The sequence below is a fragment of the Vitis riparia genome, chromosome 8, assembly GCF_004353265.1.
Source record: "Vitis riparia cultivar Riparia Gloire de Montpellier isolate 1030 chromosome 8, EGFV_Vit.rip_1.0, whole genome shotgun sequence".
Classification (NCBI taxonomy): domain Eukaryota; kingdom Viridiplantae; phylum Streptophyta; class Magnoliopsida; order Vitales; family Vitaceae; genus Vitis; species Vitis riparia.
This window is the reverse complement of record NC_048438.1, coordinates 15,183,397-15,207,305: the sequence shown is the minus strand read 5'-3', so window position 1 is coordinate 15,207,305 and position 23,909 is coordinate 15,183,397. Positions and strand designations below refer to the sequence as shown.

The window sequence follows — 23,909 nt, the reverse complement described above, 5'->3', positions numbered from 1 at the left end:
TAATTTTTTAAAAGAGAAATACTATTTAAATCGATTTTTAGGTTCTTAAAAAAAGATTAATTAAATAAAACATAAAATAATAAAGAGATTAATTAAATAAAATAATGATAGGATGTAAAATGCATATAAATGTGATGATAAGAACACTTTAGGAGACAATAAATCGAGAAACACTTCTTTTAGTATAAATATTTCCAAATTAGATTCTAAATACTACTCTCATAACATTCTCTCATTTCTTTAAATATAATGTCAGTCATATAACATTACTAAGGAAAATACTAATTTGGAAACTTGATTTGCAAAAGGTTCATCCAAAAGCAGCTTCAAGCACAATTTCACTGATTGAACCAAACATAACCCGTGTCAAATCCTTTTTCCCCTATTTTCCCCTATTTCTTTATTGCCCCTTGATCATGCTGCTTTTGTGTATCTTGTTACATACACCTAAATAAATACACACAAAATTCCTTGAGAACTCACCTTATCCGAGTCCTTGTTACTGAATAGGCAGTGGTCAACCATTCAAGCGATTAAGATGGAGCCCAAAAAGGAAAAAAGAAAGAGGTGGGGTTGGGGATGGGGATGTGGTGTTTTCCAAATCCACAGGAGTGCCACAGATGATGATATATATAAAATTGAAATATAAAAATATAATGCATTTTGGTTTACCGAGTCGAAAAATGCAACTGCCATCAAAGTTACGCTCAAGTTAATTTTCCTCTTTTATTAGGAGGGAATGGTGGCAAGCTGAACTGGACGACACCTTAAGCCCAATTCAAGCTGAACCTGATTTAATTAGCAATTCACCTAAACTGAATTCACAATAACTCGCCATTATTGGGAATATTTTATGCTCTGAGTTGATAGTCCTAACGACTGAATCTACTTATTGTCTTTTTAGTTCAGTTTCACTAACATCTACATAATTTCTTGAATTATTCAGCCTAAAATTTTTGGATTGCATAGCATTGAAACATTTTCTTTTTCTCAATTTTGGAGCATGTACCATTGCTTTCTATACTTCCAACTTTCTATGGAAATCAAAAGCATTGTTTTATTATCACGTCTCACTGAAACTAAACAGTCCAGAGTACCAATCAAGTAAACGTTGCTGATATGAGAGGGACACTAACCCACACACCTCTCCCTATCAAAAAGCCCAACCCGTCACTGCAAATATTCACTAAATTGTCTGATCAGAGCTCACCATCCCAAAGTTCCTCAACAGTCTTGTAGTGGCCCAAGGTCTCATGGGCAAATGAGCTTCCTCTGAGAAGTCTTGCCTGCACAGTTAAAAACCAAAATATTATTATTATTAGAAAAGGTCAGGAGAAGAGTATCTGACACAAGATCCTGTGCCTCTCAAATGATCCTACACTTGTATATCATCATATACACCATCCAATCATCCAGTCGCTAAAGGAATCAGTAAAAAGCTTCATATGCAACAGGAAAAAATAGAGTATAACTGATGTTCGCAATCTTTCTGCTGTTTTAACTCTAATTTATTGGTGCTAGGTGCATAATGCTTCTGGCAGTTACAATGGCAATATAGTGGCCCACTATTAAACAATTACTAGGAGCCATGATGATAGGGGGAATCGACAGAGGCAATGAGGAAAAGAACTACTTGCCTGCTCAATGTCAGAAAACTTAGCAAACAGGTCTTCAGGTATAGACCACCCAAACACATCAAAATTCTCCTTGATCCTTGATTCATGTGTACTCTTGGGAAGCACGCTATGACCCATTTGCAGGCCCCAGCGAAGAGCAACCTGTGCAGGAGATTTGCCCAATTTCTCTGCAACCATTTTCAGAACTGGATGCTTAAGGACGTCACTTTTGAGCCATGTTGTACCTGGAGAACCCAATGGTGAATACCCCTGAAAGATACATGCAAATTAAAATTAAAGAAAAAAATTATTATAGTTCTAGATGTGCGTAGCCGAATCAAAATAATGAGTAAATTAAGATATGCTCTTCAACAATATAAGGAGCTAACCCAAATTTCAAAGTAAATTAAGGATTAACTACTTACACTTAGGTGAACCCCCCTGGATTTACAAAAGGCACGCAGTTTTCTCTGGTCCCATGAAGGATGACACTCCACTTGGTCGACAGCTGGAGGAACACGTGCAATCTCCAACAGGTCCCCCAGTTTCTTTGTGGAGAAATTGCTTACACCAATAGCTCGAGCCTTGCCAGAATCACAGAGTGCTTCCATTGCTCTCCATGTGCTTGGTATATCTGGTTGGGTGAGGTTTTCAGGTTTGAAGCCAACAGAACCCTTTTTCATACGAACCGGCCAATGGATCTACAAGAATCAGCCGCATTTAGTTACAATCAAATAATCTCCTGAATAATGCAATCTAAATTAAAATGCAGATTATCAATTATTCAAAGTCGATTCAATTTCTAAGTTCCTAAGATACAGACAAGGTTGCAGAATCAAGGGACTCAAAGATTTGGCCATATTGCAAATTTCACTCAAAGATCTAAATATGGCATTAACAAGAGTCCATCTTCTGAGGAATGCCTTTCATCAGTTTTGACCTTTTCTTTCTGCAAACTTCACAGAACTTTGATAGGGTCCAAAGACCTGCAATATTTATTGGATGACACATTCTTCTAGTTACTTTTAACAAATAACTAACGCAACACATACAAGATATAAATCAATGTAGTCGAGCTGCAAGTCTCGCAATGTTCTGTTTAGTGCCTCTGGTACATCTTCTGGTCCATGATCAGTACACCTGCAAATAATTTAAGTTGTAAATGGTAGAAGCTAAGAACTGCAAGAGACCAGTTTACTCTAGAAAAGGAAAATGAATTAGTAGATAGTATAAGCAGCACTGCAACAGCAGCATCTTAAGATAAAGAGTAACAGATAGCTATTGTTGCTATAATGTTAATATTTTCAATCAAGCCAAAATCAAACTGAGACAAACCAGAGCTTGGAGGTAATCCACAAATCCTCACGCTTCACTATGCCATCTTCAAACATCTTCTTTAAAACAATACCAATCTACAAGAAAAGAAAACAATAACATAGGGCTATAAAATCCTTGTTACAAGTCAATAACGTTCAAACACTGAGATATGAGAATAATGAACACTGGAGATTCTACTGATCATTTAATAATTAGCAAGTTCAATTCATTTCGAGGGTTGGGATTGTCCCTATGGCCATAGCCTATGTATGGGCTATGATTGAATTGACTAGGCATAAGCACAAACAGGTGCCATGGTTTATGTTACTTGTTCACATCATGGTTTCTCCTATGTCAAGAGTATTGATCAATAATAAAAACTAGGGAGAGATTCCTCAGAATCAAAATGAGGAGTAACAATAAATATGTAAAATGCAATTGACTAAAATTAAGAGCAGAAACAAAAAACAGCGAAGAATGATGGATATCAGAGAACCAAAATGATGAATACATTATATATGTTGAATCCATCACCCATATAAAAAGGGACATAGAAAGTAGCAGATGCCAGATGAAATCATAAAGTGGTTATAGCCTTATAGGGTGTTGGTGATCATCAAGTTCACATTAAATTTAAACAAAAATTGCAGCCATTCTTTACATTGCAGCTAGCCATGTCACAATGACATTTCCACTAAATGTGCAAAGCTTAAAAGAGGATGCTATTATAATAAATATTAGACAACCAAGGATATAACTAGAATGATTGCTTTTGGAGAATATATATAACAAGATAATCAGGAGAATAGAATTCAGCTAAATAATGATCCTTCTTAATTTTTTAATTATCATTTAAAGTGTTAAGACAGCTAACTTACAAGTTTTAGATATAAATCAGAGGGTATAGATTTTGATAGAAAGATACACAAAGTTCGTAGGTTGAGCAAATAGAAATTGAGACATGCTCTAATAAGCAAGAGAATTAAAGAGAAAATAGGGAACAATAGTTGAATGATTTTAGTTTAAGAACCAATCAACTTTGAACATATAAGAAATATGTAGGAAAATCGATTGCTTAAAACACTCTAAGCGACAACATTGTGCAAGATATATATAGACAACAACTACAATGATGAAGATGACAACACACAGATTGTCAAAATCAGGTCTGCATATTTGCAGTAACTACCTCCTTCTCGTTGCCGTAAACTTGAGCACAATCGATATGGCGGTATCCAACCTGTAGAGACAAGGAATAAATATGCTTGAGTATGCATCATTAAAACACTAGATAATCATCTTTCATATCTAAGAGAAGTCTGCCCTTTTAGTTTAGAATAAGTTGGTTGTGGGTAAAACTGAAAACTAAATGCTCAATGATTTCAAAAGACTTTAGTATGAATTTTGATTTTTTTTTCACTTATAACTTATTACAGAATAAAACTTACTTTCTGTTTTTTGAACTATAAAATTTGATGTATTTACACTCACTGATATTAAGTAAACTGTAAAAGACCAATGAGAGAGACACAAGGGAGGAAAGCGTTGATGGCTGTGGTAGAGAGATGAGAAGGTCAACAGTTTTGGGCAATGAAAGCATGACACTATTTTAGATTCACTAGAAAACAATATTTTTAACTTTAAATTGATTTTGATTTTAAATAGCAACATTAAGTTATTTTATCAAATATACTTAATGACTTAAATTAAGTTAATCATATTAAGTTGGTTATCAAATGCCCCTTTAAGTATGAGATGTTTAGTTTAGGGTTCTTTAAATACAAATGTGCTGGGTAAAACCTAAAAGAAGCAAATACTGTGATTAGTAATCATGAGCAGTATTCAATATGTCAAAGAACATATCTTCCCCTCCTGTGAGTAGTCAGCAGTCAGACTAACCATAATGATTTTCTCCTATTGCAATAGCTACTAATGTTAAACATCTATTGGATGATGGAGTACTTGTCTGCATTATGGACAATATATATTTATGATTGAATAACAAATTGATCATCCAAAGAATGAACCCAAGCTATGACGGTTAGGTCCAATCAAAACCTAGCCATAGTAGCTCATAAGCCAAACCAATGTATAGGTGTGGAATAGCAGCATCCATAACATTTAGAAGAAAGAGAACTGAGTTCTTTTTCAAAAAGAAAAGATAATAGCCGTGAAAATGTAGATCTGGCAGGAGGAAATATTATTGCTCATCAACAGGGAAATATGCATGAAAGAAGCGTCTTCACAAAGATTATTTCCAAGAGTACGTGATTCCCCTCACCAAATAATATGAAATCCCAAATACAAAGAAGGCACCTAGCTTCGTTCTCAAGCGCGGATCTCCTATCAAAATCAGAAGCTCCACCGCTTGTAGGAACATTAATATCTATGAGTGGAATGCAGAACCGCACTGGAAAGAGATTTTATCCTAAAAGGAAGGAAGCTCCGTCTCGGTTCATCCCATATTTGGAATCTAGCTCTATTTCTATATTGCCAACATGCTAAGAAATTTTAAACAAAAGCAGAAATGTCATTTGCGCTTGTAGAAAATGGAATCAAATGAAAAGGCTATATAAGTGTAGTTCAAAAAGGCATCTAACCAACAACTTCATCCCCAATCTGGTAAAATAACGGAATGTGGGGGGATTTCCATATTACCAAACATACTTTGAACAAATATTCAGAAGCTTGGAACATTTACATTGTATTATCAAAACATCTCGCCTTTTAAGCCCTATTTCTACCTTCTGATGGATCCTAATTTTTTCTGAAAATCCTCACGGCACGCTCTCTTTATATTTCAAGATGATTCTTGCCTCGAAAAAAAAAAAAAAAACACTCAATCACAAATCCAGATACAAGGATTCCAAAAAATGCAAGCAGACATAGAGCAGGAAGTCATGAAGAAGAAGAGAGAGACCTTGATAGCGATGGCCACAGCCTCGCCCACGAGACCCGGATCGGACTGCCACGTGCCCAAACCGACGGAAGGCATCTTAGCTCCAGTGTTGAGTTCAAAGAATCGGATGTCGTCGGACATTTTCAGACGATAGGAAGAAAAACGAAAAATATGGACGAGTACTACTCTAGAGACTCCAAATATCTGAAAAGAGAACGCAGAGTGCCACAAGCACTTCTCCTCTCCTCTTATATAAAAGTGGGAAACGGGAATCATGCTGGCGTCTTGCTTTTGCCGTCTTGCCCTTACCATTCGTGGCCACAAAGATCCACCGTCCACTTGTCGTTTTGCTGAAAAATTCATTGTTCGCTCGGAACCTTTGACGGTTTTAAACCGCTTCGGATGTCACGGGGATACGATTTATTTTGCAACAAACAAAAATGAAAAAACACTTGCCCACCAGCTTTCCACGGTTTTTTTAATAAATTCATTTAAAATTTTTTATAAGACGAAAAAGTCATATCCTTTTATCTCTATTATCAATATTTGTTAATCTTTGAAATGGATTTTACATTTTTTTGTGGACCTTAAACTCATTATCACTTTTATCTACACAATTATTTCTTTAAAATAATTTTTAATGGATAAAATAAATCTATACATATATAAATCTAGAAGTAGCTGGACAAATAAAATCCGATATAATTAGACAAAATCATATCATTTCTTGAACAATAATGTTGGGCATATAAATTACTAGATATTCAGATTGCATGAGAAATTTTTTATGCTAAACCATAAATGATATTTTCCCTTTTATCACCAATTTTTCTTTTCTTTTCTTAAATATCAGGTGATAATTTAAGGAATTTAAAATTTAATAAATAAGTATATATATATATATTATGATATCATATTTTTTTTTTAGAAAGTCATATCAGACATGATATGCATGTGTCTTATCAGATATGATATGTTTTTCCTATTAGGATATGTTCCCAAGCTAATAGTATGCTTATATCTTATTTGTAAAATGAACTAAAAAGTAAAACGAAGAATCTATTATTTTTTAATATTTATTTGAAATAAAAATTATATTGTATTCCAATATTTATTATTAAAAAAATATGAATTTTCTTTTATAAATAATAATATTTAAAAAATATTTAATAATTTAAAATTTATAAATGAAAAATTTTATATTATATTATTGCAAAAATATGATATATATTAAATAATACATATAATAGTAATATTTAACAATATATTTTATAAATATTTTTTTAGTTTTTTTTTTAACTACAAATTTAATTTTTTTAGTCAAAATTTTTTATTTTACAAATAAGTGATATATAAAAAAATCTAAAGAAAAAATAATCTTATTTTGTAGCTCATGTAAAAGATATTATATATATATATATATATATATATAAGGTGAATTATATACCCGTTAATTATCTCATTCAACATTTGGTTGACCATATTTTTATCATATTCTATGTTATAAGAATTGTGTAAGATTTTTCAGATGAAGTGTAAATACCAATGTCAGCTTCTATTCCATTCTTATGTATAAAAAACATAGATGTATATTAATTTTGTCCTAAACAACTAACCAAATATCCTAATTAAAACCACCAGTGGGATTACCTGGTCCATTAGAAATACCACCGCAACTAGGCGTTTGACATTAGAATTAAGTAGTAACCAAACAAATTAAGGATAGTTGTGCATATAAAGAAAACATTTTACATAAACAATTGCATGTATGCTCAAATCTCACCATCCCACAGTTCTTCAAGGCTTCTGTATACTCCAAAAGTCTCGTGCACAAAATTACTACCTTTAACTAGCCTCACCTGCGCAATCAAAACCCATAAACTAAACCATCAATACAGACATTGAAGTCACTTTGTATTCTAAAATCAACTCAGAATTGCCCATAATATTCGATAGGAAATTGGGCGTGTTAACGCCTGAATGGTCGCTGTATCTATGGGCCGGCAGACATTTCCATTTTTTATAGAATCAAGTAGGGTATGGTTTATCCTGTTCAATCAGAAAAGGGTAATGGCTGAAAATAAAAATATGTAATACTATCAAATCCACAAGATAAATGACTAGGATCTTAAGCTTCACATGCATACATTTATACTTAGCAGAGAGAGATTAAAGTAGTTAAAGAGAAATCAAGTCATCTCATAATCCTAGCAACTCGGGTTAAGAGAGACTACTGGCCTGCTCAATTTCTGAGAACTTGGCAAAGAGGTCTTCAGGTATAGACCAGTCAAAAACATCAAAATTTTCCTTGAGTCTACCCTCGTTTGTGCTCTTTGGTAGCACGCTGTGACCCATCTGCAGCCCCCACCGAAGAGCAACTTGTGCAGGAGACTTGCCCAATTTCTCTGCAATCATATTGAGAACAGGATCCTTAAGGAGCTGCCTGCTCTTGCCAGATGTGCCACCTGGGGAACCCATTGGTGCATACGCCTGAAATCAAGAAAACTCATGGTCATCATTAAATAATCATCTGTGGGCTGTCTGCAGATACATAGAGATGATTTTAATCCATTACTTTTTTGAAGCATCTTGTAACAAGTCCATTTCCTTAACGGAAATATTTAAAGTGGACCTCTCTGTTTTGCTTAATACATGTTCAGCCCAAAAGGAAGATTCAAGTACTTTTTATCAGCATACTCACAGAAAGGTGAACTCCATTAGATTTACAGAATGAATGTAACTGTGGCTGTTGCCATGAAGGGTGGCACTCCACTTGATTGACAGCAGGAGGAACACGGGCCACCTTTAATAGATCCCCCAGCTTCTTTGTGGAGAAGTTGCTCACACCTATTGCTCGAGCCTTGCCAGAGTCATAAAGCATCTCCATAGCTCTCCATGTACTGGGTATGTCAGGTTGAGTAAGATATTCAGGCTTAAAACCAATCGACCCCCTTTTCAGGCTGACTGGCCAGTGGATCTTCACAATTTCAACAGCGCCATTTAGTAGCATGGAAATGACGGGAATTAAGATATCCACAAAAGAAAAAGAAGAAATGAATGCCAGCTCAAAGCTAGAATCGACTCTTGATATGCGTTACAATAAATGCATTCCTAGTTTTCCACCAATATCTGTAGATCAACTTGAACAAGCAGCTTAATCATGATCTACATACCAAGTACAAGTCTAGATAGTCAAGCTGCAAATTCCTCAAAGTCCTGTCTAATGCTTTTGGTACATCTTCTGGGGAATGATCAGAACACCTGCAAATTATTGCACTTCCACTTAAACAGTAGAAAACAGGCAACGTGCCACATGGTAACCATGTTTCGAACTTTTCATTACAATTTTCAATTGATAATTTCAATTTTATGAAAACCCAGTATATTTTTAGGTCAGCACAAGATTCAAACAAACCAGAGTTTCGAAGTGATCCATAAATCCTCTCGTTTCACTATACCATCTTCAAAAATCTTCTTCAAGGCAAAGCCAATCTAAAAGAAATAAAACTAGATAAGAATGTTATAAAATTGAATAAAATCCTTACACAAAAATTATAAGAATTGTTTATGAATCAGAAAATAATAAATTGTGTTCCATGTCCGAGATCAGGATTGTCCCCCTACTCCATGCATGAATTATGGGTGAACTCGCATATGTAATGCATGAAAAGGTTCATCGGGCAGCATTGCTTGTCATTGTCACAGGGATAGATTCCTCAGAATCAAAAGAATTTTACAACAAACAGAATTGACAATGAGGACAAAAACAAGAAGTGGAGAATAAGGACTAGAAGAGACCCAAAAATTTGGATCAATTATCCATAAAATAGGAAGTTGAAGACACATTGCAGATAGCGAATGATGGATGAAATGGAGAAGAGGTTACAGAGTGTTGGTGAGTATCAAACTCTCTCCTAACTTTTAGAAAGCACTAAGAAAAACATCAACTAGTTTAGATATAATCGATGGAGCAGAATTAAATCTAAAAAAACAAAGAATAAAAAAATCAATAAAATAATTTCAAACATTCCCTTGTATAGGCAATAAAGTAAAATAAAAGATGGTGTACAAAAGTAAAATGATTTTTCAGTTAAAAGACTAATCATATAACCAATTTAAAAAAAAAAATGGATATGTTAAATCCACAGAAGTTTACCTACATTTCTATCACTAAGAGCTAAGAGAATCAGTTCTTAAATCGCCATAAGAAAAAAAAATACTTGATATTAAAAAATAAAAAAGAAAGAAAAGAAACGAAGGGAGGTGCAGGACCTTAAAAGATTTCATTCCTATTAGTTTGGATGGGTAGCATCTATGAAATACTATTTTGATCTGTTAGCTTCGAAAGGTGTAAGAAGGTGATCGTGAAGCACAGAAAACTTGATGCAGTATTGACTGAAAATAAGTGCATTTCAAGAAGGTGATTTGGAAGATGGAATTCTTAATGTAGTATTACATGTCACATCTCAATGATGAGCTTCTCAGTTGATTTTTCTCCCTCTTTTTTGGTGCCCAGGCTTTGATTTCAGGGCAATCAGACAGGAAGTTCTGAACTGCTATTACAGAAAGCAGACTAGAGTTGGAGTAGTCGGTTTCCCTCTCAAAGAAATTGGCTAAAGGCCCAGACAGAAGCTTGGGCAAAATCCTTAATTGGGAAGGACAACTCCCAATGAATGTTGCATATGCAGGAGGAAGAGGAAGACTGGACCAATTTTTATTCATTCTCTGGTGACTTGGGACTCTTGGTCTCTGTTTCTCATTATGCTTGCAATACAGCAGGTTTTCATGAAATTTCTAAAACAATTGACTAGTTGGCATGGCTAGTTTATGGGGAGGGGAGGGGCAAAAATAAGGAAGACATGGTTTGCACAATAGAAGAAGATGAACATGATTAATAATCATGAGCAGAATTCGAAGTACATAAGAAAGAATATTCACCTCTCCCTGATCAAGCTATCAACAATCTAGGTGTAGGAATTTTGGAGAAGAAGATCAAAGAACTGATCCTGCAGACCCTTTTCATTTGGATGTCAATTTCTGATGTAAACCAGCAAAGATAATTCTTTCATGAGTGGGGATAGACTTGAGAAATTGCTTTAGTAGAATACTGTCTTTCATTTCTGTTCTGATGATTGTTTCTCTGTTTTACATCAGGGTTTCTTGCACACTACTCATATTTTTTTCTTTCTAAACTTCAATGCAATTTAAGTATTTACTATAAATAGACACAGACAATAATCATGATGATGGGGTGAATGACACAGAAATTAGAACTGCATCATTGTTGTAACTACCTCTTCCTCATTTTCATAAAGTTGAGCACAATCAATATGGCGGTATCCAACCTGCAGGGACAAAAAGAAAAAGGAATAGTTATGAATCATCAAAATATTAGATGACCACTTCTAAATCCAAGAAATCTGCATCTTTTTGGGTCCAAAATCAAGTATAAGCTGTTTGAATCAGTGTCTTAATATAGGTGCACCACAAAATGACAAACTACGATGAGCTACTATGTTAGCATTTTAGCTAGATCAACCTAAGGTTATCACCATAGGGGGAGTGGATAGGGTGATGGCTTTTTGTTTTTTAAATTTAAATTGTATGAATGCAAGAGATAACTATATGCAAATATATAATAAACACAATGAAAAGTAATGATATATAAATTAAAGAGATTAGGGAAGAGAAAATGCTAACTCTTTTTTTTATGGTGGTTCACTACAACCCAACCTATGTCCACTCTCCTCAAGCTCCTAACCAAGTGAGGGTTCCACCATTCCGAGGCTTTTAACCAAACCTCCAAACTTTACAATTGGATTATGGTTCCAAACAACCCTCTTGGACTTCTGGTTTCAAGCACATTTTACAATCTTTACAAGATACCTTACTCTTGAATAATCCCTCAAGTGATACCCCACACTTGAGAATCCCTATATGATACCTCACACTTAGATTTTTCCCTCTCAAAGGTTTACAAGAAATGTTAGGAAATATCCTCACAAAATCCTAGTACAAAATTTAGGTTCAAATGATAGAAGATAAACTAGAATTGAATAGTACACTAATGATATATAAGTTTTGAAACAAAGTGCACAAAAAAACACTCCCTCAAGGCTCAAATGATATTCATAAAAGATTTAGAACTATTACACTTTTAAATAAAGAACTTTAGAGCCTTTAAATAGAGTTTGGAAGCTTAAACTAGCCGTTAGACACAGTTTTGGAGTCGAGCACTAGTTCAGCCGGTTCACTAGTCATTAGAATTTAATGCTTCTAGCAAGTGACCACTAGGGTTCAAGGCTTTGATTGGGCCTCAACCGATTAAGGTTTAGCCTCAATTGAATACATGACATTGGAAGAGAGGGTGTGTGCAAATGCACCTTGTTAGCCTAAGAGTTCTCTTAATCAAATTTTGATAATAACAAAACATGGTTAAGTATACTAATTGTTTTAAATCAAGTTAAGTTTCAGTTTTATAACAAGAAAATCAAAAGAAAATGACAAGTTCACTTAAAAGAATTCAAGGAAAGCAAAATCAATGATGCATGAAGACTTATTAAACCTAGGAAATTAATGTAAGATGAATCCTTTGGGTGCTCTTAGGATTTAAATTTTTTTTCATGCATTTCTTCATACTTAGTTTTTTGAAAAAGTGCCTAAAAGTTCTCACTTTACTTGAAACTAAGTTAAACTTCAAAAACCTTAGGCAAAACTCTTCAAAATAGAGTCACAAATTACCTAAACACATTGCTAAGCATTAGAAAGCTTTTGGGAAGAAAAAGTTTTTAGGCCTTTTAGGTGCAACCAATCTAGGGTGCACTTGAACCAACTCAACCGGTTGGAAACTGGTTCAATCAGTTACCTTTTTTCTAGTCGAGATCCATCCTAGGTTCTAGAAAATTTTCTCTCTTCCAAAGAGCTTGCTTTCTTGGTCTAGGCTTCACCTTTCCCAATTGAGGCCTGATTGAAGCTCAAAAAGGACTAATGGTCGTCTACAATGCATTTAATACTCAACGACTAGTCAACTGGTCGAAACGGAGCTCAACCGGCCAAGGCTCATTTTTGTGGAAAAAGATATCCAAGGTTAAAAACCTATGAATAGAAAGCTCTTATGCATTTATTGATAAGGTAATAATTCCATTAAATTATCAAACCACCATTTTCTCTCATTCAAAGCTCTTATTCCTTTGTGAATTAATCATTCACTCACAAATCTTTCCTAATGTACCCATTTGTTCATTCTAACTTCTCTTGTTTTCAAGCATTTATTGTGCTAGGTTAAGTGTTGTTAAACCTTTATCAATTTGAGTAAGGCTAAGTGTTGAAGCTTGAAGTTAGGATTGAACTTGAAGAGATTGTGTACGTGCCTATTGGAGCCATTGAATCCAAATGTAGAACTTGAAGGCTTTGGTTGGAAGCCTCAAAATGGTGGAAGCCTCACATGGAAGGAGTTTGAGGAGATTGGATATAGGTGGGATTTGCCGAACCACCATAAAAATCGAGTTTGCATCTCTCTATCTCTCTCTCTTTACTTTTTTTTGAGCTATTAAAATTAAGTGTATTCTTTGAAACAATTTTAAAACCCAATTCAACCCCTCTCTCTCCCCCTTTTTAGGTGTTTTGTTTAATCTAATTAGCCTTGTTTAACAATTACTATTAAAGCTAGATCTCTTGTGAAAGATTTAACCATCTACGAGAATATGGATAATCCATCAAACTCATCCCATTTGAAAGGTTTTTCAACCACCCGACCTCCATTATTTATGGGAACCGAGTATGCATATTGGAAATAAAAAATGACTTGGTTTGTATAATCTACCGATTTTGATCTTTAAGATGTCATTGAAAATAGTCCCACCATCCCTTCAAAATTAGAAAATGGAGTGAAGATTCCAAAACCTAGTCAAGAATGGGATAAGCTTGATAAGAGAAAAGTTTAATTGAATGTCAAGGTCATTTACCTTTTACATTATATTATTGGTAGTAATGAATACAATCGTGTTTATTGATGTAAATTGGCCAAAGAAATTTAGAGACTTCTTGAAGTAAACTCATGAGGGAACTAATCAAGTAAAAGAGTCTGAAATTAATTTGTCTGCTCATAGTTATAAATTATTTTCTATGAATGATAATGAAACCATTGTTAAGATGTTCAGTAGGTTCACTAACATTGTCAATGGTCTTCAAGCTTTGGGAAAGATGTATATTGAATCTGAAAAAGTGATGAAGATGCTAAGATCTCTTCCAAAGAAATGGGAAGCCTAGGTTACCGCAATCTAAGAGGTCAAGGACTTGACCAATCTATCATTAGAAGAATTGATGGGGTCATTGATGACCAATGAGATCACCATGAAGAGCCATCAAGATGTGGAAGACAAAAAAAAGAAGAGTATAGCCCTGAAAAGTCACCAGTAGCAGGTTAGTACAGTCACCGGCAGTAGTAACATGGGAAAACCACTTAAAACATGACTTATTTGAAAAAAGCCTCAACTATTGGAGAAGAGGTTAATGAAAATGATAGTGAAGAATATGAAGACTTGACCCTCATTATAAAGAAATTCAAGAAATTTATGAAGGGTGGGAAACTCAAAGGAAGGAGATCCACTCCTAGAAGAGACAATCAAAAGAAGGAAGCTTCATCGAAGGTGACAAGGACAAGAAGGATTATATATGCTACAATACAAGAAACAAAGGCAAATTAAATATGATTGCCCTTTCCACAAGAGTGAAACAAAGAAAGGAAAGAAGAAGGCAATGATGGCCACTTGGACTAATAGTGAAGATGACTCTCGAAGAAGAAGAAAATGAGAAGGAAGTGGCAAACATGTGCTTCATGGTCATTGATGAGCTTAATGAGATAAACCCGAACCTTAGCTATGATGATTTACTCAAACCTAAGCACACTTAAAATAAAACATTACTTCTAAACCTTATTTTGTTACCATCAAAATTGAGATTAACCAAACCTTGGTTTAACATAGCAGTTAAAATGCCTATAGAGGCATTCCTCCCAGAGTTAGCAATCAAACCAATCATAATGGTTCACTAATACTGAAGTGGCTACTTGCTAAACATCTATTTTGTGATGACCTACTTGTCCATATCATGGGCAGTGTTTGTGCATATATTATATTTCTACAACCTATCAAAAAAAATATATATATTTATGTTTCTACAACTAAGTTGATGTATGCATCTATGATATATGGAATTGGTTCTATAAATATTAAATTAATTAGCAAAAGAAAGAAACCAAAGCTATGAAGTCTAAACATAAGCCAACTCATGTACAGAGAAAGGACAACAACATCTACAAGATAGAGTACAGAAACCTCTTCCAAACATTAAAGCTAATTTCAATAAGAAAAAAATAACAGTCAATAGAGGGAAATATTAGTTGTCATCAACATTGAAATAAGAACATATAAATAGGGGAACCCTTAATAATGAAAAGATTGTCTTCACGAGGTTATTTCAAGGGGAGGCTAATCCTCTCACCATTCAGGGCTATGGTAGAAGAAAAGAGACTATAGAATCCAATACAAGTGAGTTAGACATTTTTTAAAGGCATTTTCCAATCAAAATAGAGGCTCTATTAGCTAAAACATTTTTTATCTATTCGATGCAAAACTCCTTAAAAAAACAAAACAAAACAAGGAAAAAGGAAAATAAGAAGCATCATTTGGATTACCCCTTAATGAACTATTGACTCTTTTCCATACATGAACAACTGTAAATTAGGGAATTCAATAGAATCAAAGCCTCCAAATTAAATAATGCGATCAACATGGAAATTGGATTGATATATTGGAGGAATTTACCATACCATGCCATTCTTTTTATATCATGTATTATGTGATATTTCAAATTATATGGACACCGTATTACTAATATTACCTCACATTTTGAAGCAAGTTAGTAGACATCATAGCCCTTAATTAGCTAAGTTTGCCTTATCCCTCTATGTGGGCAGTTATCATGGCTTTCAAGTTGTATGTAATACTTTATAGGTATTTCCCTTCAAGATCTCAAACTCGAATTACTTAAAAAAATAATTTTGAGTATTGGGCTGATCTTAGAGAGATCACGAATTTTGCACAAAGGTTTAGAAGCAAGAACAAAGTAGCAAAATAAGAGGAAGCTCACATAACTCTGCCGTAGGCCTCATTTCGACCAATTTAGGGAGAAATAAATTTTCAAAAATCCTAGACTCATGGAAGAATGGATCTGCTAATTTTCACCAAATTCTAAGGTCATTTTCCCTACTGGAAAAATCACACAAATCAGGGAAAATTTTAAAATATCTGCTAAAGCTAAAGCAAGGGATTTCAGTCTTTAACCCAAGAAGGCCCAAACACCATCTTTTGATACTGAGATGACCTATTTAAACATCTTTTGAACTGAGAAGGGATCTTTTATATAAGTTTGAGAAGAGGAACAGGCACACAAAGGGAGAGAAGAAGAGTGGCAGCAAACAGGTTTTCTCATTCAACACACCTATGAAGATCTCCTTGAAGTTTTGTTTTCCTTTTATACCGAGTGGTGTTAGGAACTTGATTATCTTTGATTTAAAACTTTTAGTTTTGATTCTTAGAGTTTATTTCACTTTCTAGAATCTGCAAGAACTCGATTTTGAAATGTCTAGTTTAGCACAATTTTTAAAGATTCAATCTTTTTAGATTTGATGATTGTTTTCATTCCTTATGGCAGTTTCAATGCTTTCTATGTTTGGTTAAATTATTGGCTAAGATGAGGGTGACCTTGGGACTCAAACATGAGGCTGGAAGCGTTCCAAACAAAAAGGATTGATCATGCCCACATCTGGTCCATTTGGTTGCCTAGAAAACTTGGAATTAACTCAACAGAACATCTCCTACTCAACCAATAAACTTGCACAATGCATGCACAAGCCAACTGAAACTCACAGCTCCACCACCAAGCACCTACTTCTTTGTATCTATCTATATACATATCTAGGTAAATAGAAAACATATATATATTGAAGATGCCAAAGCAAATGCCACAACAAAGTACACACGGTGAAATTATTTCAATACCTTAAAAATACACTTTGACATGGTCTCTACCTTAATTGCAACTAACCTTTCCATGTCATTAATGCTGATAAGGTTGGGAACTGCAATGACTATACTTCCCTGATGGTCTACCTTGTCTGCTTAGGCAGTAATGCTGTTTCATAGCACTCACACAAAAAGGACACTATGAACCACACCTCAATCAAGGCCAAGTATTGGGTCCTTCCTCCACTGCTATCAAGATCCTTCAGGTTTGCTCTTCTCAGTGAGCTTGGCATTTCATTATCCAGGCAACCTACTATTTACAGCCACAATTTTGGAGCCACGCATCTATCTGCCGGACATCCACTTTGCCCCTTATCAAGTTATCAGGAGGATCCTTACTGTTTCTTACATTTCAACTACGAATCAATTGGGAATTGGCTGATGCACTTATTAAGCCCCTGTCCCATCAACAGTTTCATCATTCTTTGTTCCAAGATTTGTATCTCCAATGGAAGCACCATCTTGTGAGTATGAGATCTTTCATATTGTGGTTAATTGTCCGTTATCCTTGATCCCACGACTGTTTCTCTATGATTTTGGCCATTCTTTTCAGTAGTCACCATAATTTAGGCTATTCTTTTGTAAGTTACTGTAAATAGCTTCCAGGCCCGTATATTTATTTAGTTTCCTGGTGGTGAATTGATTTTCATTCAAGCAATAATTTTTCTGGTACCTTCAATACAATAAGCCCAAGCAGAAAAACACCCTATAAAAACCTGTACAAATGTTTATTCACAAGGTCATCAAGGCCATGATCTTGACGTCCTTAGGAAAATTATAAAGAATTTGCACCATTAGGCACAAAAAAACGTAACTTTACCTTCACACCCAGAAAGAATATAATTTTTTTTATAGGTAAAGAAAAGTCGTATATAAAGTAAAGAGGAGACACCCAGAAAGAAAATAATATACACAAAACACCAAATTCCTGGAGCTATGAACCCTAATTAGATAAGTACCATTAACAAATATATACAATATATTGGAGAGGATCCACACACAAATACAGGTGCAAAACGTACAAATAGAAAAGGAAGAAAAAGAAGAAGTGACGCGTATGGGGGAGAGAGACCTTGATTGCGGTGGCAAGGGCATCGCCAATGAGACCATGATCAGCCCTCCAGGTTCCCAATCCTACGGAAGTGATCTTGGCTCCAGTGTTCAATTCAAAGAACGGAGACATTTCTAGATACGAGAAAACAGAAACTGCTAATCCACCCTTCAAAGCTCCGAATAACAGAAACGTCTTCCTTAAGAGAAAAGGGCGTAGGGTTATTGGATTAAAAGCCTTTCCATGTTTTTTTTTTCGTGGAAAGATTAAATTCCAAAATTTGGGTTTTGAGTGGCGTTTAAATCAAATAATTAACAGTATTTATGTTAAAAATTAATGATTCTTAAAAAAATATGAAAATGTTAAGGTTATGTTTGATTTTTAGAAAATTTGAGGAAAAATACGAAGGAAAGAAAATAGAGAGAAAAAGCATAAGAAAAAAAAAAGTGAAAAAAATAAAAAATAAAATTAAAATTGATAAATTATTTTTATTTTCTATTTTAAACTTATTTTATTTATTTTAATTCATCAATATAAATATTAAATAATTTTAAAATATATAAGTTTCTAACTAATTTTAATTAAATTTAACTTTTTTTAATTTTCTATAATATAATCAAATATAAGAAAATCATTTTCCTTATCATTTTTTGCTTTCTTTAATACTTTTCGGGAATCAAACATAACCTAAAATTGAAAATTATTTCAATCCTTTTAACTTTTAACTAATTAACTCAAGAGCATATAAAAAAATTTCTTTCACTAAAATTACTAACTAGTTAATGCTTATAGCCTAGAGCCAACCATGTTTACTTGCATAATTTTGAGCTTGGATCAAAACCCGCTACTTGGTAGTATTTTTGTCAAAAATTTGAGGGGGGCATTTGCCCCTTGGGCATAGCCTGGCTCCACTTCTGCTTCTATATACACCAAAAGTTTCATGCACGTAATTACTACATGCAACTAGCCTCATGCGCGTAGTCAAGACGCATAAAGGACTTCACTTTTTAACGTTACTGTACCTGGAGAACCCAATGGTGAATACCCCTGAAAGATACATGCAAATCAAAATTAAAGAAAAAAAAATAATTATAGTTCTAGATGCACATAACTGAATCAAAATAATGAGTACTATAAGATATGCTCTTCAGCAAAATATAAGTAGCTAACCCAAATTTCGAAGTAAATTAAGGATTGACTACTTACAGTTAGGTGAACCCCCCTGGATTTACAGAAAGTACGCAGTTTTCTCTGGTCCCATGAAGGAGGACACTCCACATGGTCGACAGCAGGAGGAACACGTGCAATCTCCAACAGGTCCCCCAGTTTCCTTGTGGATAAGTTGCTTACACCAATAGCTCGAACCTTGCCAGAATCATAGAGTGCTTCCATTGCTCTCCATGTGCTTGGTATATCTGGTTGGATGAGGTTTTCAGGTTTGGTGACAACAGAACTCTTTTTCATACGGACCGGCCAATGGATCTACAAGAATCAGCCACATTTAGTTACAATCAAATAATCTCCTGAATAAGGCAATCTAAATTAAAATACAGATTATCCATTATTCAAAGTTCGATTCGCTTTCAAGTTCCTAAGATAGAGACAAGGTTGCAGAATCAAGAGACTCAAAGATTTGGCCATATTTCAAATTTCACTCAAAGATCTAAGATGGCATTAACGAGAGTCCATCTTCTGAGTGATGCCTTTCATCAGTTTTGACCTTTTCTTTCCTGCAAACTTCACAAAACTTTGATAGCGTTTATATTTGTTAAGAGCCCAAAGACATGCAATGTTTATTAGATAACACATTCTTCTAGTAACTTTTAACAAACAACTAGGGCAATACATACAAGATACAAATCAATGAAGTCGAGCTGCAAGTCTTGCAAAGTTCTGTTTAGTGCCTCTGGCACATCTTATCTTCTGGTGCACGTACGATCAGCACACCTGCAGATAATTTTAAGTTGTAAATGGTAGAAGCTAAGAACTGCAAGAGCCAAGAGACCAGTTTACTCTAGAAAAGGAAAATGAATTAGCTAGTGGATAGTACAAACAGCACTGCAACAGCAGCATCTTAAGATAAAAGAGAAACAGATAGCTATTGTTACTATAATGTAATTAATATTTTCAATGAAAGCCAAAATCAAAGTGAGACAAACCAGAGCTTGGAGGTAATCCACAAATCCTCACGCTTCACTACGCCATCATCAAACAGCTCCTTTAAAACAATACCAATCTACAAGAAAAGAAAACAATATCATAGGGCTATAAAATCCTTGTTACAAGTCAATGGACGTTCAAACACTGAGACAAGTACTCCATAAAGTTCAAACATGTAAGAAATATGTAGGAAAATGAATTGCTTAAAACACTCTTAAGCTACAATATTGTACAAGATATATACAGACAACAATTACAACGATGAAGATGATGACACAGATTATCAAAATCAGTTCTGCATACTTGTAGTAAGTACCTCCTTCTCATTGTTGTAAATTCGAGCACAATCGATATGGCGGAATCCAACCTGTAGAGACAAGGAATAAATATGCTTGAGTATGCATCATTTCTAAAAGAAGTCTGCCCTTTTTGTTTAGAACAAGTTGGTTGTGGGTAAAACTGAAAACTAAATTCTCAATGATTTCGAAAGACTTCAATACAAATTTTGTTGAATTTTTTTTTTTTTTTGGGGACTTATAACTTATTATAGAATAAAACTTACTTCTTGTTTTTTGAACTATAAAATTTGATGTATTTACACATTGATATTAAGTAAACTGTAAAAGACTAATGAGAGAGACACAAGGGAGGAAAGAGTTGATGGTTGTGGTAGAGAGATGAGAATGTCAACAATTTTGGGCAGATTCACTAGAAAACAATATTTTTAACCTTAAATTGATTTTGATTTTAAATAGCAACATAAGTAATTTTACCATATACACTTAACATGCTTAATGACTTAAACTAAGTATTTGATTCACTTTAAGTTAGTTATTTACGATATGTTTAGTTGACAGTTATTTAATACAGATGTACTAAGTAACCCAACTAAAAATGCAAGCAGACATAGAGGAGGAAGTCATGAAGAAGGAGAGAGACCTTGATCGCGGTGGCCACAGCCTGGCCAACCCTAATGAAGGCATCTTAGCTCCAGTGTTGAGTTCAAAGAATCGAATGTCGTTGGACATTTTCAGATGATCAGAAGAGACGAGCAAAATATGTACTACCCCAGAGACTCCAAGTACGTGAAAAAGAGCATGCAGTGTCGGAAACTCTTCTCCTCTCCTCATATAAAAGAGGGAAATAGAAAACATCTAGTTGTCATGTTATTTCCTAATATAATTTTTGCCAAAATCACCACATCATGTTGGCATCTTGCTTTAATTTGCTGCCTTAACCTTACCATTTGTGGCACAAAAATCCTCCGTCCACTTAAAAGTTCATGTACAAGGAAGGAAACCTATAAGTAATAAAAACCTGTTGTTTTTAATTTTTAAAATAAAAAATAGTTCTTCGAAGTTTCTATTAAAAATATAATGATTTTCAAAAATTGATAAATTAATTACAATATTAAAAATTTTAGTTTTAAAAAATGTTTAATTTAATTTTTTGTAAAAAAATTTATAATAAATACTGTCAATATATGCATTTTACATAAAAGGTTTTTACATTTTTACACAAAAATTTTCATTTTTAAATATAAAAAGCTTAAAAAACTTATTGCGAGTCACAATTGCCACTCAAAGCTCAATTGGTCTTACCTCAACTTTTACATTTTCTTTCTTATTTTATAGGTTGCTTTTTTTACATAAAGAAATTACAAAAAAACATATAAAAAGATCATCATTGTCAAATTATTTCTTAATATAAATTTTTTATCTCGATATCTTGACATTCGATCATGGAACATATCCCTCCATGAAATAGGAATCATTTTCATTATGATTACTCAAATGTTTTTATATTTCAAAAATTAATAAATTAATTAAAAAAATTGAGATATTAAAAATTTTACGGCCTTGAGTTTTAATATTATTTTAATTTAATTTAAAATATATATTTTTTAATCAATAATATAAATATGTACATTTTACATAAAAATTAAAAATCTTTATGCAGAAATTTCCATTTTTATACAGAAGTCAGGATTATCATTCAAGGTCGATTGATATTTCCTTTACTTTTACTTTTTCCTTTCTTATTTTGTTCTTTGAGTTTTCTTTCAAATAGAGAAATTACGAAGACACATAAAAGATCATGGTTGTCAAGTTATTTCCTATTATAATTTATTTTTCTCTTGATATCTTGATATTTCATTATGGAACATTTTCCTCCATAAAATAAGAATCATTTTTATTATGATTACTCAAATATATACAAATATTTTGATTAAACTTATACTTAACATGATACAAATATCATGCTTATATTTAATTTGTAAAATAAATAAAAAGAATAAAATAAAAATATACTATTTTTTAAAAATTGTTTAAAAATTACATACCAATATTTGCTATTAAAAAAAAATATGAAATTTCTCTTAAGTTTAATAATATTTATAAATTTTCAATAATTTAAAATTTAGTAATTAGTTAATTATTTAAAAATATAAAAAAATTATATTATATTATTCCATATAATATATAATACATATAATATTATTATTTAACAATATATTCTATAATATTTTTTTAGCTATTTTTTAACTACAAATTTAATTTTTTAATCAAAATTTTTTATTTTTCAAAATAAGTAATATATTGAAAAATAACAATGAAAAAATAAGGTACTATTTGACAACTATTTTTTAGAATAATTTTCTATTCTACAAAATAAAAAAATAGGTAAATATACAAAAATAGGAAAACATGCTTAGTAATCTGAAAATTGTTTTTTTTTTGTTCTTAAAATAAAAATAGGGTGATTTTACAAAACATCTTTTAATTGTTTTATAAAAGTTGTTTTAAAAAATAATTATACAAATATAAAAAATATTTAAAAATAAAACACTAGATATAAAAATTATGTTTAAAACATATTTAAAAACATTAAAAATAAGTTAAAAATATTTTAAGTTTCTAAATAAAATTTTGTTCCATAAAATATTAAAGAATAATTTTTAGAAACTATTTTTTGAAACTATTTTAAAAAATAGTTATCCAATAGACCTATTTTTTATATATCCCATGTAAAAGAGATGCACAAAAACAAAATGAATTATATACCTTAATATTAGCTTATCTCATATTTGATTGAACACATCATCAATTAAAAATAGTATATGATATATTATTTTTCTGTTATTCTATCCCATAATACTTTGTTGTGCAATATTTTTCACTTGAGAAGTGTAAAAACCAGTGATGGCTTCTATTCTATTCTTATATATAAAAAACAACTATAAGATAGTATTTAAAAACATTCTATCTTTTATCCTTAAGAACAAAAAATTGTTTTCAATTATCAAATTTGTTTTTTCATTTTTTGCTCACATTCTTTTTAAGGGGTGAAATTTTTTCCTATAAAGGTATATCGAAACCTCTAACTATTATTATTTAAAAATTTTAATTATTATATGTTTAAAATTATTTTTTAATTATAGACTTTTGCCAGCAAAAAATCATATGAATTTATGTTTTTATATAGCCATGTAGCATGAGGATGTTAGTATTTAATATTTAAAGTAAAACATTTAAAACCAATTCTTTAAATATCATTTTTGAGCACATATTGTTCATAATTTTACCATAAACCCTTCTCAATTGAAATATTTTCTATATCTTTGGTTTAAATCACTCACCCTAATTTTAGTTTTTGAAATATTGGAAGGAAAATGCAAAGGTATATATATATATATATATATATATATATATATATATATATACACGGTCTACAAAAGGTAGTACAGTGGTGCACAAAGATCAATGTCTATGCAGCAGAAG

The 23,909-nt window shown here is 32.7% G+C and overlaps 2 protein-coding genes and 1 pseudogene across 2 annotated transcripts; all 3 read right to left on the bottom strand.

The window, feature by feature from the left end:
* Nucleotides 1-1,013: 1,013 nt before the first annotated feature.
* LOC117919927 (NADPH-dependent aldo-keto reductase, chloroplastic-like) lies at nt 1,014-6,074 on the bottom strand. The gene is made up of 7 exons (XM_034837234.1): nt 5,854-6,074; nt 4,123-4,173; nt 2,952-3,028; nt 2,669-2,756; nt 2,042-2,317; nt 1,638-1,886; nt 1,014-1,286 (listed from the first exon to the last, which is right to left on the bottom strand). Exons 1-7 carry the CDS (start codon nt 5,971-5,973, stop codon nt 1,200-1,202), a joined length of 948 nt encoding a protein of 315 aa, XP_034693125.1. The 5' UTR covers nt 5,974-6,074; the 3' UTR covers nt 1,014-1,199.
* Nucleotides 6,075-7,368: 1,294 nt separating this feature from the next.
* LOC117919793 (NADPH-dependent aldo-keto reductase, chloroplastic-like) lies at nt 7,369-18,192 on the bottom strand. The gene is made up of 7 exons (XM_034837047.1): nt 17,989-18,192; nt 11,127-11,177; nt 9,248-9,324; nt 9,006-9,093; nt 8,534-8,809; nt 8,071-8,322; nt 7,369-7,691 (listed from the first exon to the last, which is right to left on the bottom strand). The coding sequence occupies exons 1-7, from the start codon at nt 18,097-18,099 to the stop codon at nt 7,605-7,607; spliced, it is 942 nt and encodes a 313-aa protein (XP_034692938.1). The 5' UTR covers nt 18,100-18,192; the 3' UTR covers nt 7,369-7,604.
* Nucleotides 18,193-18,948: 756 nt separating this feature from the next.
* Nucleotides 18,949-21,155, bottom strand: LOC117920650 (annotated as a pseudogene).
* Between the last annotated feature and the right edge of the window lie 2,754 nt (nt 21,156-23,909).